This window comes from Dryobates pubescens, chromosome 36, assembly GCF_014839835.1.
Source record: "Dryobates pubescens isolate bDryPub1 chromosome 36, bDryPub1.pri, whole genome shotgun sequence".
NCBI lineage: Eukaryota > Metazoa > Chordata > Aves > Piciformes > Picidae > Dryobates > Dryobates pubescens.
In genome coordinates this window covers 5,680,938-5,698,303 of record NC_071647.1, presented here as the reverse complement: position 1 = coordinate 5,698,303, position 17,366 = coordinate 5,680,938, and the positions used below count along the sequence as shown (strand labels likewise).

The window sequence follows — 17,366 nt, the reverse complement described above, 5'->3', positions numbered from 1 at the left end:
CCAAATGACCACCAGGAACCTGAAAGGGACACAAGGAACCCAAAAAGGGCCCCAAAGGAACCCCAAATGACCACCAGGAACCTGAAAGGGACACAAGGAACCCAAAAAGGGCCCCAAAGGAACCCCAAATGACCACCAGGAACCTGAAAGGGACACAAGGAACCCAAAAAGGGCCCCAAAGGAACCCCAAATGACCACCAGGAACCTGAAAGGGACACAAGGAACCCAAAAAGGGCCCCAAAGGAACCCCAAATGACCACCAGGAACCTGAAAGGGACACAAGGAACCCAAAAAGGGCCCCAAAGGAACCCCAAATGACCACCAGGAACCTGAAAGGGACACAAGGAACCCAAAAAGGGCCCCAAAGGAACCCCAAATGACCACCAGGAACCTGAAAGGGACACAAGAAACCCAAAAAGGGCCCCAAGGAACCCAAAAAGGGCCCCAAAGGAACCCAAAATGACCACCAGGAACCTGAAAGGGACACAAGGAACCCAAAAAGGGCTCCAAAGTAACCCAAAAGGGCCACAAGGAGCCCAAAAGGGCCACAAGGAACCCAAATGATCCAGAAGGAACCCAAAAGGGGCAGAAGGAACCCAAAAGGGCCACAAAAGGAGCCCAAAAGGGGCAGAAGGAGCCCAAAAGGGACAGAAGGAACCCAAAAGGGACAGAAGGAACCCAAAAGGGCCACAAAAGGAGCCCAAAAGGGCCACAAAAGGAGCCCAAAAGGGCCACAAAAGGAGCCCAAAAGGGGCAGAAGGAGCCCAAAAGAGACAGAAGGAACCCAAAAGAGACAGAAGGAACCCAAAAGGGACAGAAGGAACCCAAAAGGGCCACAAGGAGCCCAAAAGGGACAGAAGGAGCCCAAAAGGGACAGAAGGAGCCCAAAAGGGACAGAAGGAACCCAAAAGGGACAGAAGGAACCCAAAAGGGCCACTGAAGGAGCCCAAAAGGGACAGAAGGAACCCAAAAGGGACAGAAGGAACCCAAAAGGGACAGAAGGAGCCCAAAAGGGACAGAAGGAGCCCCAGGCACCATCATTCTTTACACAGCACACCAAGGATGGGTCCTCCAGGAAGGGCTCCATCCCCGGGGGGGGGGCTGCGAAGCCCCCCCAGCTGCCTCCCCCACCTTGGTGTCCTCGGTGTCGGACTGGGCGCTGGTCTCCTCGTAGAGGTCGGACTCCTCGTAGAGGTCGGACTCCTCGGAGGCGATGGGCACCTGCAGGGTGAGGTTGGGGTTGTGGATGAAGTTCATGTGGTCCAGCTCGTCCCTGAAGAGCTGCTCCTTGCCGGCGCCCCCGTCCCGGCGCTCCGCCTTGGCCGCCGGGCCGCCGTCCAGGTGGTTCAGCGCCGAGCCGTCGTTCTTGCCGGGCTCCCGCTCCTCCTCGGCGGCCCCCGGCCGGCCCCTGCCCTGCCCGCGGAGCAGCGCCAGCAGGGAGGCCTGGAGGAAGCCGACGCCCCTGCTGATCCTGCCGATGGCGATCTGCAGGTTGTTCATCTCCCCGTCGTCGTCCGAGGCCGCCAGGCTGTCGGCGCTGAAGGAGCTCAGCAGCAGAGCCAAGAACAGGTTCAGCACCTGGAGCATCACAGAACCAACAGGGGTGGGAAAGAGCTCAGGGCTCAGCAAGTCCAAGCTGTCACCCAGCACCTCCTGGCCACCAAACCGTGGCTCCAAGTGCCACATCCAAGCCTCTCCTGAACACCTCCAGGGATGGGGACTCCACCACCTCCCTGGGCAGCACATCCCAGTGGCCAACAACTCTCTCTGTGTAGAACTTTCTCCTCACCTCCAGCCTAAACCTCCCCTGGCACAGCTGGAGACTGTGTCCTCTTGTTCTGCTGCTGCTTGCCTGGCAGAAGAGACCAACCCCCACCTGGCTCCAACCTCCCTGCAGGGAGTTGCAGAGAGCAAGAAGGTCTCCCCTGAGCCTCCTCTTCTGCAGGCTAAGCAACCCCAGCTCCCTCAGCCTCTCCTCACAGGGCTGTGCTCCAGACCCCTCCCCAGCTTTGTTGCCCTTCTCTGGACACCTTCCAGCAGCTCAACCTCTTTCCTAACCTGAGGAGCCCAGAGCTGGACACAGGACTCCAGGTGTGGCCTCAGCAGTGCTGAGCACAGGGCACAAGGACTTCCCTGCTCCTGCTGGCCACACTCTTCCTGCTGCAGGCCAGGATGCCCTTGGCCTTCTTGGCCCCCTGGGCACACTGCTGGCTCCTGTTCAGCTCCCTCAACCTCTCCTCATGGGGGGACAGAAGCAGCCAGCAGCACTGGCAGCCAGCACCAACGTGGTCCCCGCAGGCTGGAGTGGCAAGGACCAGCTGTGGCAGTGGAGAAGACCCTTATGGTGAGCATGGCATGGGACTCCCTCCTCCTGCTGCCCAGGCTGGGGTGCAGAGATGCCCACCTCACCTGCTGGAGGGCATGGACAAGGTCCAGCTTCTCCTTGCTCCTCCTCTGCTGGCCTGGGTGTGCCCCCAGCTGCTGGGCTCCTGCTGATCCATTTGCAAGCAATGCCAGACATTGCTTTGGACCTTCACAAAGCACCTTCCCTGTGGCTCCATCAGTGTGTGCCTTCCTTCACCCTCTCATTGCTCCTGGCTTGGCTGGTCCCCACGTGGAACTCCCTAAGGCTCCCACGGGGCTGTTTCTTGCCACCCTGCACTCAGCTCTGTCCATCCTCTTCCCAGGGACAAGCTGCTCCCTGTCCTCCCAGCTACAAGTCTTCCCCTCCTCTTTGCTGCCTCTGGTAGCTCAGACACTCAGTGACCTCCTGAGGATGTCCAACAGCCAGGTGGGAGCCTGAGCCACAGCCACAAGCTCATCCCTGTGCCCCAGAGCCCTCTCTGCTCCACGGAAGTTGATGTTTCTCAGCTCCTCTCCTCACGGGGTGTGCACCTGGATACGGCTCCCAGCAGAGCCTCTCTCCTGCTTCCCCACATCTCTCCTACTTCACCGTGCCCAGAACGTGACTGGACTCCAGCACAGCCTCTCCTGGCATGGATGGAGCCCCTGGATGCCAGCCCCCTGGAGCAGCTCCCGAGAAGGGGAGGCTGTGGAGGCGCAGGCGGCGGCCGGCCGAGCCCTCAGCTGTTGGTGTTTGTGCCTCTGGGTGCCAGCAGCACATCTGAGAAGGGAATTAGCTGCTATCCAAGGTCACTGCTGTTTCCACATGGCTCATGCCATCTGACTGAAACCTCCTCCTGAAATAAATCCCCACCGGCCCCCCCCAGCCCCCCAGGCAGGCTGAGCACACCAATTACAGCTAATAGCTGCCGCCGGCTCGGGCTGCTCGGGAGGGGAGTCCGTTACCTCCTCACCCGACTGACTTCCTCCCTTCTCCCTTAATAACCCCAAAGGAAATGCTCAAAGTGTCACCGAGCCCAAAGGACAATTGGCTGTTGCCTTACTCCCCTGCAGGGTGAGTGGGGAGAAACACAACACCCCCTGCAGCCAGGATGCTCAGGAGCTGCGTGGGACACGCTCCAGGGCTCGGAAATGCCAGAGACGAGGCCAGGAGAGCTTGGCAGGGAGGATGAAGAGGGCAGGGATGGATCTGTAGGTGACTGGGCACCAGGTTTCCCTGCTCAGCTTCAAGTGAACCCATAGCAACAGCTCAGGGGGCAGCAGGAGCTGCAGAGCTTGCCCTGAAGGTTGGGGTGCAGCCTCAAGGAGGGCAACACCCCTGGGAGGGCAACATCTGTGGAAGGACAACACCTCCAGGAGGGCAACACCTCAGGGAGGGCAACACCAAGGGTGGGCAGCACCTCTGGGAGGGCAACAACCCCAGGAGGGCAACACCAAGGGTGGGCAGCACCCCCAGGAGGGCAACACCTCAGGGAGAGTAACATCTCTGGAGGGACAACACCTCCAGGAGGGCAACACCTCAGGGTGGGCAACACCCCAGGAGGGCAATACCTCAGGGTGGGCAGCACCTCTGGGAGGGCAACACCCCCAGGAGGGCAACACCAAGGGTGGGCAGCACCTCTGGGAGGGCAACACCCTCAGGAGGGCAACACCTCAGGGAGAGTAACATCTCTGGAGGGACAACACCTCCAGGAGGGCAACACCTCAGGGTGGGCAACACCCCAGGAGGGCAATACCTCAGGGTGGGCAGCACCTCTGGGAGGGCAACACCCCCAGGAGGGCAACACCAAGGGTGGGCAGCACCTCTGGGAGGGCAACAACCCCAGGAGGGCAACACCAAGGGTGGGCAGCACCTCTGGGAGGGCAACAACCCCAGGAGGGCAACACCAAGGGTGGGCAGCACCTCTAGGAGGGCAACACCCCCAGGAGGGCAACACCAAGGGTGGGCAGCACCTCTGGGAGGGCAACAACCCTAGGAGGGCAACACCAAGGGCGGGCAGCACCTCTGGGAGGGCAACACCCCCGGGAAGGTTGGCTCTGAGCCCAGCAGCTGGAAATTGTGCTGCCCCCATGTCTTCTCCATGCATCTCCTGGAGGGGTGGATGGGTTGTGCCACGCCAAAAGTTGCCTCCAGAAGAGGGAATGTCTGCAGAGCAGCTTTTGGGGAGGGTCTCCAGGGACCCCGGCTGTGATTCCCAGTCTCTAAGCTCCTGCAGCCTCTGCAGGGTGTCCTGGAGATGCTGCAGTGGCTTCAGGGTGATTCTCAGCCTGGGTGAGCAGCTCAGAGGAGCAGGTCCCCCCGTGGAGGGCAGCATCACGAGCCCTTGTGGATGATGGGCAGCCCAGGGGGGCACTGAGCTGCTCCCCACCGTGGACCAGCACCACCCACTACAGGCTCCCCAGGAGCCCCATGGCGAGGTGTGCAGCCAGCACAGCTCTCCATGCTGCTCCTGGGACCAGGTCAAAGCTCTGCTATCACAGAGCCACAGGGCATGGGAGGCTGGAAGGGACCTTCAGAGATCACCGAGGCCAACCCCCCTGCCGAGGCAGGGGGCGCAAGCAGCTCCCGGGTCCCAACCTTCTGCCCTCGGACTGGGACTCTCCAAGCTGCCCTGCCCCAAGCTGTGGGGGTGCTCTGGGTTTCCTCTGGGGGGGTTGTTTTCGGCCCTCTGGAGGGCTGTGGCAGTGGGGGGCTGGAGCAGCCACCCTTGGTGGGGAGGGAGGGAGGGAGGCAGATAGGTTTTCAAAGCACATTCCAAAGGGCTGACACAACCCCGGCAGGGGACGGCAGCGACTGCGGCGAGCTGCCGGCGGCCCTCCCCTCCTGGCTGCTCAAGAAAGGAGAGCAGGGCCCAGGCAGGCTGCAAAACAAGCTGCAGAGCCTCCAGCCAGGGGCTGACCAAGTTTAGAAAGGATTCCACACTCGCCTGGAGCTTGCAGACCTGCAGCGCGGGTTGGAGGGGAGGGGGCTGCTGACCAGGGGGGCCTGGGTGGAAGAGACTTTAAGGTCATCAAGCCCAGCCAGAGCCCAGCATCTCCCTGTGCACAACTGTCAGGCCAGGGCCCTAAGCTGCTCATCCAAATGTCTTTGAAAGCCCTCCAGGCGTGGGGGACTCCACCACTGCCCTGGGCAGCCTGGGCCAGCGCCCAGGTGAAGGAATTGTTCCTCATGTCCAGCCTAAACCTCCCCTGGAGCAACCTGAAGCTCAGAAACTGCTTCTTGCCCTGCTTTACACAGGACCAGGTCTAGAGGAGGGAGATTGACCCTTTAATTGTGCCCCTGTGGGCATGGTTCAATGAGCCCATGGCAAAGCATAGTGCTGTACATGGCTGAGCTGGACAGCACTGATCAGAGAGCAAGGGGCAGAGCTGTGCCCCCAGCCACAACACTCCTGTCCTCCCCCTCCCCTCCAAAACACCTTTCATCGAGGCTCCATCCCCCCCTCATCAAGGCTTCAGCCCCATCTCATCCAGGGCTCCAGCCCCACCTCATGCAGGGCTCCAGCCCCTGCCCATCCAGGGCTCCAGCCCCACCTCATCCAGGGCTCCAGCCCCACCTCATCCAGGGCTCCAGGCCCTGCTTCTCAAGGGCTCCAGCCTCACCTCATCCAGGGCTCCAGCCCCCCCCCATCCAGGGCTCCAGCCCCCCCATCCAGGGCTCCAGCCCCTGCCCATCAACACTCCAGCCCCTCCCCCCATCCAGGGCTCCAGCCCCTGCCCATCAACACTCCAGCCCCTGCCCATCAACACTCCAGCCCCTGCCCATCAACACTCCAGCCCCCCCCCCATCCAGGGCTCCAGCCCCTGCCCATCAAAACTCCAGGCCCTGCCCATCAACACTCCAGGCCCTGCCCATCCAGGGCTCCAGCCCCTGCCCATCAACACTCCAACCCCTGCCCATCAACACTCCAGGCTCCCCCCCATCCAGGGCTCCAGCCCCTGCCCATCAACACTCCAGCCCCCCCCATCCAGGGCTCCAGCCCCTGCCCATCAACACTCCAGCCCCCCCCATCCAGGGCTCCAGCCCCTGCCCATCAACACTCCAGCCCCCCCCATCCAGGGCTCCAGCCCCTGCCCATCAACACTCCAGCCCCCCCCATCCAGGGCTCCAGCCCCTGCCCATCAACACTCCAGCCCCTGCCCATCAACACTCCAGCCCCTGCCCATCAACACTCCAGCCCCTGCCCGTCAACACTCCAGCCCCTGCCCGTCAACACTCCAGCCCCCCCCCCATCCAGGCCTCCAGCCCCTGCCCATCAACACTCCAGGCCCTGCCCATCAACACTCCAGCCCCGCCTCACGGAGGCCTCCAGCCGCGGCTCACCACCAGGTTGCCGATGACCATGACCATCATGAAGACGATGAGGCACATGGTCTGGCCGGCCACCTCCATGCAGTCCCACATGGTCTCGATCCACTCGCCGCAGAGGATGCGGAAGACGATGAGGAAGGAGTGGAAGAAGTCGTTCATGTGCCAGCGGGGCAGGCTGCAGTCCGCTGAGATCTTGCAGACGCAGTCCAGGTAGCTCTTGCCGAAGAGCTGCATCCCCACCACGGCGAAGATGAAGACGATGATGGCCAGCACCAGGGTGAGGTTCCCCAGCGCCCCCACCGAGTTCCCGATGATCTTGATCAGCATGTTGAGCGTGGGCCAGGACTTGGCCAGCTTGAAAACCCTCAGCTGAGAGGAAGGGAAGAGAAGGGAATCAAGGGGGTTGGGAAAGAGCTCAGAGATCATCAGTCATGGAATCAGTAAGGTTGGGAAAGAGCTCAGAGATCATCAGCCATGGAATCATAGAATCAATAAGGTTGGGAAAGACCTCAGAGGTCATCAATCATAGAATCAATAAGGTTGGGAAAGAGCTCAGAGATCATCAGTCATGGAATCATAGAATCAATAAGGTTGGGAAAGACCTCAATGATCATCAGTCATGGAATCAATAAGGTTGGGAAAGACCTCAGAGGTCGTCAATCATAGAATCAATAAGGTTGGAAAAGAGCTCAGAGATCATCAGTCATGGAATCATAGAATCAATAAGGTTGGGAAAGGCCTCAATGATCATCAGTCATGGAATCAATAAGGTTGGAAAAGACCTCAGAGGTCATCAATCATAGAATCAATAAGGTTGGAAAAGAGCTCAGAGATCAGCAAGTCCAACCTGGCACCCAACCCCTCCTGACAACTACACCATGGCTCCAAATGCCACATCCAAGCCCCTCTTGAACACCTCCAGGGATGGGGACTCCACCACCTCCCTGGGCAGCACATCCCAGTGGCCAACAACTCTCTCTGGGAAGAACTTTCTCCTCACCTCCAGCCTGAACCTCCCCTGACACAGCTTAAGACTGTGTCCTCTTGTTCTGGTAGCCTGGCAGAAGAGCCCAACCCTCACCTGGCTCCAACCTCCCTGCAGGGAGTTGCAGAGAGCAAGAAGGTCTCCCCTGAGCCTCCTCTTCTGCAGGCTAAGCAACCCCAGCTCCCTCAGCCTCTCCTCCCAGGGCTGTGCTCCAGACCCCTCCCCAGCTTTCTTGCCCTTCTCTGGACACCTTCCAGCAGCTCAACCTCATCCCTGGAGGTGTTCAAGAGGGGATTGGATGTGGCACTTGGTGCCATGGTTTAGTCCTGAGGTGTGTGGTGACAGCTTGGACTCAGTGACCTTTGAGGTCTCTTCCCACCTTAGTGATACTGTGATACTGGTGGTGACCACAGACTACTGTGATAGCTGGTGACCACCATGAAGGAGTCTGAACAAGGCCCTCTCCACCCAGGTGGCACTTGGGTGCCAGCCCCCCCCGGCAGACCTCCTCCCCAGGGCACCTACCAGGCGGAAGGAGCGCAGCACGGAGAGGCCTTGCACGTTGGCCAGCCCCAGCTCCACCAGGCTGAGGGTGACGATGATGCTGTCAAAGACATTCCAGCCCTGCTGGAAGTACTCATAGGGGTCCAGGGCAATGAGCTTCAGGACCATCTCTGCTGTGAAGATCCCTGTGAAGACCTGTGGGAAGCAGCAGCCTGTCAGGTTCACAGGGTCACAGAGTGGAGTGGCTTGGGAAAGCTCTCTGAGCTCACCCAGTCCAACCTGCAACCCAGCACCACCAGGGCCACCAAGCCATGGCCCCAAGTGCCATGGCCACAGCTTGCTGGAACACCTCCAGGGCTGGGGACTCCACCACCTCCCTGGGCAGCCTGTGCCCCAACCCCAACCTGAGCACTCTTGTAGCAAAGAAATTTTCCCTCATCTCCAGCCTCAGCCTCCCCTGGCACAATTTCAGGCCATTGCCTCTCCTTCCCCCTGATGAGGGGATGAGGCCAGGGGCAGGGGATCCTGCTGAGTGCTGCCATCCAACCTGGCACTCTGCTGCCCACAGGGTGAAGCCAAGGAAAGCCCAGAGGAGGACCACACCTATGAGGTAAAGCTCCATTGATTATAGAGGCATGGAATGGTTTGGGCTGGAAGAGACCTTTCAGATCACTGAGTCCAACCCTGAGCCCAGCACTGCCAGGGCACCACCAACCCCTGGCCCTCAGCACCACAGCTCCAGGGCATGGGGACTCCACCACTGCCCTGGGCAGCCTGGGCCAGGCCTTGGCAACCCTTTGGGGGAAGAAATTGTTCCTCATGGCCAACCTGAACCTCCCCTGGGGCAACTTGAGGCTGTTTCCCTTGTCCTGTCACTTGTTCCTGGGAGCAGAGCCCAACCCCCAGCTGGCTGCAGCCTCCTCTCAGGGAGCTGTGGAGAGCAATGAGGTCTCCTCTCAGCCTCCTCTTCTCCAGGCTGAACACCCCCAGCTCCCTCACAGGATTTGTGCCCCAGACCCCTCACCCCTCTGACACCAGCCTGAGCCTTGAAGTTGCCAGCTGTGCCCTTGCTGGGTGCCTGCCAGGTGCCAGCAGCCCTTGCAGGGCCATCAGAGCATCTTCTGCCCAAGGTCCTGCTGCACCTCAGCCATGAAGAGCTGCTCACAAACCCAGGCCAAGCTCTGAGCACATCCAGGCAGCTCTGTCCTCCTTCTCCCCTCTGTGAAGCTGCCCCAGGCTCTGAGGGGATAGCCTGGAGACAGGTCCCCAGCTGAGGGTCTCACAGGGGGATGCACTGTGCCTGGGTCCCCCTCCCATGTCTCAACCTCCTTCCCCTTGGTGCAGGGCCTGGAGGTGGAGCAGATGGCTCCTCCCCAGCCCTGCTCTCCAGACCCTTCCCCAGCTTTGTTGCCCTTTCCCTGTAAGCCAGTGCTGGGCTCTGGGGTGGGTATCACCTCTCCTGTTTTCTCCCCTTAGGTCCAGACCCAGCTGGGAGCAGCTCTGCAGCTGCTGCCCAGTGTGGTTTGTGAAGCCAGGCTGGGAGTGCTGCTGGCTGATTGCTCCTGGAGGGCCACAGGGCTGTGTGTTGGCAGGTGGCAATTAAACCCACGTTGTGTTGGCAGGGGGACCCCCTTTGAAGGGCTGCTGGATCACAGAGATTCCCAGCAGCGGGAACTGGGCTGCTCCTGGGAAGCCCCTGCCCCTGCCTGAGCCCTGTGGAAGCTGATCCAGGGTTCACACATTGCTCTTTCCCTGGGACTACAACGGCTCAGTGTTGTCACATTAGCCTGGCATGGGATCAGCAATGTGACAATTATCATCCCTGAAGCCATTCCCTGACACAGCAGCTGCAGGGGTGGCCTGCTGACAGATTTTGCCCTGGCTGTGGATCCTGTTGGGATGCACAGGTCCACACCTCCAGCCTGCAGGGACGCTCCTGCAGCAGCAGCAGCAGCAGCCGCCAAGGGGATGCTCCTCAACGTGTCACTTTGCATTCCAGCCCACAAATGTCCTCTTTTCTGCTCCTGATATCTGATCCCAGCTCTTTACAGCCCAGATATAGAATCCCAGCCTGGTGGGGGTAGGAAGGGACCTCTGGAGATCGTTAAGATCTTCCAGCCTGCAGCAAGTGCAGCAGCTTCCAGCCCTGGCACGGGTAGGGGATGTGGCTGTGGAGCAGTGGGAGCTGTTTCTCCTGCTTTCATCCCCTCCTGGCCTTTCACCAGCAAATCCCAGCATGGCAGGACATGGGCATTCCCCTGTATGACATGCTGAGGCAGCAGCCAGCTGGGCTGGGTGCTGTGGGCTGGGTGCTCTGCACCAAACCCTGCTGCTCCCTGATCACAGCTCCTTGCAAAGGTGCAGTTGAGCCTCTGTCGTTGCTGGCATCCTTTGGAGAGCCAAATCACAGACACTGAATCCCAGCATGCTGGGGGCTGGGAAGGACCTCTGGAGATCCTCCAGTCCAAGCCCCTGCTCCAGCAGGACACCCACAGCAGCTTGCCCAGGAGCACAAAGGTCGGGGGGGGTTGGAAGCTCTCCAGAGCAGGAGACTCCACAACCTCTCTGGGCAGCCTGCTCCAGGCCTCCAGCAGCCTCACACCAAAGAAGTTTCTCCTCCTGTTCAGATGGAGCCTCCTGGGTGCCAGTTTGTGCCCCTTGTCCTGCCCCTGGGAACCACTGAGAAGCTCCTGGCCCCCAAAGCACGGCCATGCCCTTGGGCACTGGGCTCTGCTGCTGGCTGCGGGAGAGGCCGGGGCTGGCAGCCGCGGGGGAGAGGCCGGGGCGGCTGGCCACGGGGGAGAGGCCGGGGCTGCTGGGTGCGGGGAGAGGCCGGGGCTGCTGTGTGCGGGGGAGAGGCCGGGGCTGGAAGCCGCGGGGGAGAGGCCGGGGCGGCTGGCCGCGGGGGAGAGGCTGGGGCTGCTGGGTGCGGGGAGAGGCCGGGGCTGCTGTGTGCGGGGGAGAGGCCGGGGCTGCTGGCAGCGGGGGAGAGGCCGGGGCTGGCAGCCGCGGGAGAGAGGCCGGGGCGGCTGGCCGCGGGGCAGAGGCCGGGGCGGCTGGCAGCGGGGGAGAGGCCGGGGCGGCTGGCCGCGGGGGGGAGGCCGGGGCTGCTGTGTGCGGGGGAGAGGCCGGGGCTGCTGGCCGCGGGGGAGAGGCCGGGGCGGCCGGCCGCGGGGGAGAGGCCGGGGCGGCTGGCCGCGGGGGAGAGGCCGGGGCTGGTGGCAGCGGGGGAGAGGCCGGGGCGGCTGGCCGCGGGGGAGAGGCCGGGGCGGCTGGCCGCGGGGGAGAGGCCGGGGCGGCTGGCCGCGGGGGAGAGGCCGGGGCTGCTGGCAGCGGGGGAGAGGCCGGGGCGGCTGGCCGCGGGGGAGAGGCCGGGGCTGGCAGCCGCGGGGGGAGAGGCTGGGGCTGCTGGCCGCGGGGGAGAGGCCGGGGCGGCCGGCCGCGGGGGAGAGGCCGGGGCGGCTGGCCGCGGGGGGGAGGCCGGGGCGGCTGGCTGCGGGGCAGAGGCCGGGGCTCGTGGCCGCGGGGGGGAGGCCGGGGCTCGTGGCCGCGGGGGGGAGGCCGGGGCGGCTGGCCGCGGGGGAGAGGCCGGGGCGGCTGGCCGCGGGGGGGAGGCCGGGGCGGCTGGCCGCAGGGGAGCCTGGGGCGGCTGGCCGCGGGCTGCCTGCAGAGTGCCCTGCTTCCAGCAACACCCAATGAACCCCTGAGGGAATCCAGAGACACAGCAGCCGTGTGCTGAGCCCCGCACCCAGCACCATCCTGCCCGGCGTCACTCAGCCGCTGGGCACAGAGAGCCCCAGCAGGTGCTGGAGCAGGGCAAGGTGGCAGGAGGGAAGCCACTGAGCTGAGCCATCACTCACTGCCCGGAGCTCTCAGGAGCCTCCTGGACTTGCCCCGGCAGCAGTGGAAATCCAGCTGGAAGCCACTGACCCCGAGCTGTGAGCAGGAGCAGCCATGGCTGGCTGGCAAAGGCAGGGATGAAACCAGGGCAGCCTGCATTTGCTGGGAGTTCCCTGGGAAAGGTGCTGAGGATGAGGATGATCATCATCAACACTTAATAATATTGGTAATTAATATGTCGATCAGCAACAATTTATTAATAGTGAACTAAATAGTATTAAGAAGAAACAATGACAAGGTTAATAAGGATGATAATGACATTAATAATGGCAATAATGATGATGATTATCATCATTGTTAGCATCGTTATTATCATGATAATAATGATAATAATGAAAATAATAAGGAAAATGCTAATAGTAAAAGTAATAATGAAAATGATGATGACAATAATGGTAATGAGAAAAGTAGTGATAAGAAAAGTAATGATGAAGATAATAGAAAAGGAGGGGGGGGAAAAAAGGAGGGGGGGGGAAAAGGAGGGGGGGGGAAAAAGGAGGGGGGGGAAAAAGGAGGGGGGGGAAAAAGGAGGGGGGGGAAAAAGGAGGGGGGGGAAAAAGGAGGGGGGGGGAAAAAGGGGGGGGGGGAAAAAGGAGGGGGGGGGAAAAAGGAGGGGGGGGGAAAAAGGAGGGGGGGGAAAAAGGGGGGGGGGGAAAAAGGAGGGGGGGGGAAAAGGAGGGGGGGGGAAAAAGGAGGGGGGGGGAAAAAGGAGGGGGGGAAAAAGGAGGGGGGGGAAAAGGAGGGGGGGGAAAAGGAGGGGGGGGAAAAAGGAGCGGGGGGAAAAAGGAGGGGGGGGAAAAAGGAGGGGGGGGAAAAAGGAGGGGGGGGAAAAAGGAGGGGGGGGAAAAAGGAGGGGGGGGAAAAAGGAGGGGGGGAAAAAGGGGGGGGGGGAAAAAGGGGGGGGGGGAAAAAGGGGGGGGGGGAAAAAGGGGGGGGGAAAAAGGAGGGGGGGGAAAAAGGAGGGGGGGGAAAAAGGAGGGGGGGGAAAAAGGAGGGGGGGGAAAAAGGGGGGGGGGGAAAAAAGGGGGGGGAAAAAGGAGGGGGGGGAAAAAGGAGGGGGGGGAAAAAGGAGGGGGGGGAAAAAGGAGGGGGGGGAAAAAGGAGGGGGGGGAAAAGTGGGGGGGGAAAAAGTGGGGGGAAAGGGGGGGGAAGGGGGGAAGGGGGGGGAAGGGGGGAAGGGGCGGGAAGGGGGGGAAGGGGGGGAAGGGGAGGAAGGGGGGGGAAGGGGGGGGAAGGGGGGGGAAGGGGGGGAAGGGGGGGAAGGGGGGGGAAGGGGGGGGAAGGGGGGGGAAGGGGGGGGAAGGGGGGGGGAAGGGGGGGGGAAGGGGGGGGGAAGGGGGGGGGAAGGGGGGGGGAAGGGGGGAAATAAAAATAGTGATAATAAGAAAAATGATGAAAAGAATAAAAAGAATAATGAAAATAATAAAATTAATGAAAATAATGAAAATTTAAATGATGATAATAATAGTGATTATAATAATAATCCTAATAATGCTGTTAATAACGATAATAAGAAAAATAGTGATAATAATACAAAATAATAAAAATAATGATGTTAATAGTGATGAAAATAATGATGATGATGATAATCATGTCAATAAGAAAAATAATGATTAAAATAATAAGGAAAATAATGAAATGGATAATGAAAATGATAACGAAAATGATGATATGATAACGATTTTGATAATGGTACTAATAAAAATAGTGAGAACTAAAAAGTGATTAAAATACTTAAAATAATGAGAAAATTATGATGAAAATGATAATAATATTATTACTAATGATGTTAATGGTAACAACAAAAATAATGATTAGAATAATGAATAATGAAAATAATAATGATGCTAATAATGATGCTAATACACTACTAATACTTTTTTACACGCTGCTGGCACTGTTGTCCCCATCTCCAAGGGGACCTCTTTGCTCCCAGCATCTCACCTGGGCCCTGCTCTGTGGCCACCCAGCACTGTGAGGGCACTGGGGTGCCAGTCAAGGCTGGCAGCAGCCTGTGCCTGACCTGGGCTGTAATGCAGGAGATGGCTCAGAGCAGCTCTGCAGGCTCATGGCCATGTTGGAATGGCATGGCATGGCATGGCATGGCATGGCATGGCATGGCATGGAGTAGAATAGAATGGAGTAGAGTAGAATGGAGTAGAGTAGAATGGAGTAGAGTAGAATGGAGTAGAGTAGAATGGAGTAGAATAGAATGGAGTAGAATAGAATGGAGTAGAATAGAATGGAGTAGAATAGAATAGAATGGCATGGCATGGAATTAACCAGGCTGGAAGAGACCTTTGAGATCATCAAGTCCAACCTCTCACCCAACACCATCTGATCGACTCAACCATGGCACCAAGGGCCTCATCCAGGCTCTTCCTAAACACCTCCAGGGATGGAGACTCCACCACCTCCCTGGGCAGCACATCCCAGTGGCCAATCTCTCTTTCTATGAAGAGCTTCTTCCTAACATCCAGCCTAAACCTCCCCTGGCACAGCTTGAGACCGTGTCCTCTTGTTCTGGCGCTGGTTGGCACGGCCAAGGTGCACCGAGTAAGGCAGAGGCTGTGGCAGGAGGGGAGCAGGAGGTGATGGATCCCCACCCCCATATCCCTTTCCCTGATCTGAGCCATCCTGGAGTCCAACCCATGCCAGGGCTGCTGTGATCAGAGCCCTGCAGCCTGCTCTCAGCAGCTGGGACCTGTTTCCAGGCTGCTCAGGCGACAGGGTGGCAGCAGAGGGCAGCTGCCCCCCGGGGTGGCTGTGAGTGGGGGAGGAGGGGAGGGATGCCCAGAGCTGCCTACCAGGTTGCCCACGGTCAGCACGTTCTCAAACTCCTCCGTCATGGGGTAATGCTCCATGGCCATGAAGACTGTGTTCAGCACGATGCAGATGGTGATGCCCAGGTCCACGAAGGGGTCCATCACCACCAGCTTGATAAACTCTTTCAGCTTGACCCACGGGGCACAGCAGTTCCAGACCAGGAAGGTGTGAGCAAATCTGTACCACCAGGGTGGGCACTTCTGGTGAGCTTCCTCCAGCTCTGAGGGCAGGAAAGAGAAGATGCCCTCAGGGTTGGCTCATTCCGGCCTCCCCTGGCAGGGCCAAGTGCTAACCTGCTCCAGGAGACCTCTCCTGAAGCCCTGCACCAGCCCTAGAGCATCTGTGGGTTTAATAGGGGGCTGGAAGGAGCCTTCACAGTCTCACAGTATAACTAAGGTTGGAAGAGACCCCAAGGATCATCGAGTCCAACCTGTCTCGATAGACCTCACGACTAGACCATGGCACCAAGTGCCACATCCAATCCCCTCTTGAACACCTCCAGGGCTGGGGACTCCACCACCTCCCTGGGCAGCACATCCCAATGCCGAACGACTCGCTCAGTGAAGAACTTTCTCCTCACTTCGAGTCTAAACCTGCCCTGGCACAGCTTGAGACTGTGTCCTCTTGTTCTGGTGCTGGGTGCCTGGCAGAAGAGACCAACCCCTTCCTGGCTACCACCACCTTTCAGGTAGTTGTAGAGGGCAATGAGGTCTCCCCTGATCCTTCTCTTCTGCAGGCTAAGCAACCCCAGCTCCCTCAGCCTCTCCTCCCAGGGCTGTGCTCCAGACCCCTCCCCAGCCTTGTTGCCCTTCTCTGGACACCTTCAAGTCTCTCAATGTCCTTAAACTGAGGGGCCCAGAACTGGACACAGGACTCAAGGTGTGGCCTAACCAATGCAGAGTACAGGGGCACAAGGACTTCCCTGCTCCTGCTGGCCACACTCTTCCAGCTGCAGGCCAGGATGCCATTGGCCTTCTTGGCCCCCTGGGCACACTGCTGGCTCATGTTTAGGCAGCTGTCAATCAGCACCCCCAGGTCCCTCTCTGTTTGGCAGCTCTCAGCCACTCTGCCCCCAGCCTGTAGCTCTGCCTGGGGTTGCTGTGGCCAAAGTGCAGCCCCTGGCACTGGGAGTTGTTGAATGCCATCCTGTTGGCCTCTGCCCATCTGTCCAGTCGATCGAGGTCCCTCTGCAGAGCCCTTCTGCCCTCTAACTGACCAACATCTGCTCCCAGCTTGGTGTCAGCTGCAAACTTGCTGCTGACTGACTCAATGCCCTCATCCAGACCATCAGTGAAGATGTTAAAGAGGCTGGGGCCCAGCACTGCTCCCTGGGGCACACCACTGGTGCCTGGCTGCCAGCTGGCTGTGGCACCATTCACCACCACTCTCTGGGCTCAGCCTCCAGCCAGTTCCTAACCCAGCACAGAGTGTTGCTGTCCAAGCCAGGGGCTGACAGCTTAGCCAGCAGTTTACAGTGGGGGACAGTGTCAAAGGCCTTGCTGAAGTCCAGGCAGACCACATCCACAGCCTGCTCCACATCCACCAGGCAGTCACCTGATCATGGAAGGAGATCAGGTTGGAGAGGCAGGACCTGCCCTTCCTAAATCCCTGCTGGCTGGGCCTGAGCCCTTGGCCATCCTTCAGGTGCAGTTATTGCCCCCAGGATAATCTGTTCCATCACTTTCCCTGGCACTGAGGTCAGGCTGCCAGGCCTGGAGTTTCCGGGTTCCTCCATCCCTTCTTGTGGATGGGGACCACCTTGGCCAGTTTCCAGTCACCTGGGACCTCTCCAGTGAGCCAGGACTGGAGGAAAATGATGGAGAGCGGCTTGGCCAGCTCATCTGCCAGCTCTCTCAGCACCCTAGGATGGATCCCATCTGGTCCCATGGACTTGTGAGTGTCCAAGTGGCTCAGCAGGTCCCCAACTAATTCCTCATGGATTTCCAGGGCCTTCCCACGGCCATGCATAGGGACCTCACCCCCCAAAGCAGATCAGCCAGGGAACTGGGGGTCCAATCCTGCTCTCAGCACCTGGGCAGGAGCTGAGGTGTCCCTGCCACGCTGAGGTTGCAGGGGCAGCCAAGGGCACTGCTCTGGGGCAGCCAGAGGGGTTGGTGCCTGTTCTCGGGGAGGGCAGGGATGAGACTCATGGAAGGGTTTGGGTTGGAAGGGACCATTCAAGGCCACCTAGTCCAACCCCCTCGCAGTCTGCAGGGACTCCTTCAGCTGGAGCAGGTTGCTCAGAGCTCCAAACAACCTGACCTGCAGGGGTTCCAGAAGTGGGGCAGCTCCCACCCTTTGCTGAGCCTGAGGTGCTCTCTGCTGAGCTGAGACAGCAGCTCCTGGGTTGCCACTCAGCAGCTCTCTGTTGACTCCAGCTGACTGCACCCCCATCTGTTGGCTTCAGATGGTGAACTGCTGCCTCCAGGCACCACCCCAGTGAGCTGGGCTGCAAAGCCTTGCCTGAAGATCACT

At 59.8% G+C, this 17,366-nt stretch overlaps 1 protein-coding gene across 1 annotated transcript in view; it reads right to left on the bottom strand.

The window, feature by feature from the left end:
* Nucleotides 1–17,366, bottom strand: part of SCN4A (sodium voltage-gated channel alpha subunit 4) — a 53,116-nt gene that overhangs the window by 20,506 nt on the left and 15,244 nt on the right. Inside the window, exons 12-15 of the mRNA XM_054176621.1 lie at nucleotides 14,873–15,111; nucleotides 8,187–8,360; nucleotides 6,689–7,045; nucleotides 1,132–1,578 (exon numbers count right to left, since the gene is read on the bottom strand). Of these exons, the coding sequence (XP_054032596.1) occupies nucleotides 1,132–1,578; nucleotides 6,689–7,045; nucleotides 8,187–8,360; nucleotides 14,873–15,111 (1,217 nt within the window). The remainder of the gene's footprint in view (nucleotides 1–1,131; nucleotides 1,579–6,688; nucleotides 7,046–8,186; nucleotides 8,361–14,872; nucleotides 15,112–17,366) is intronic.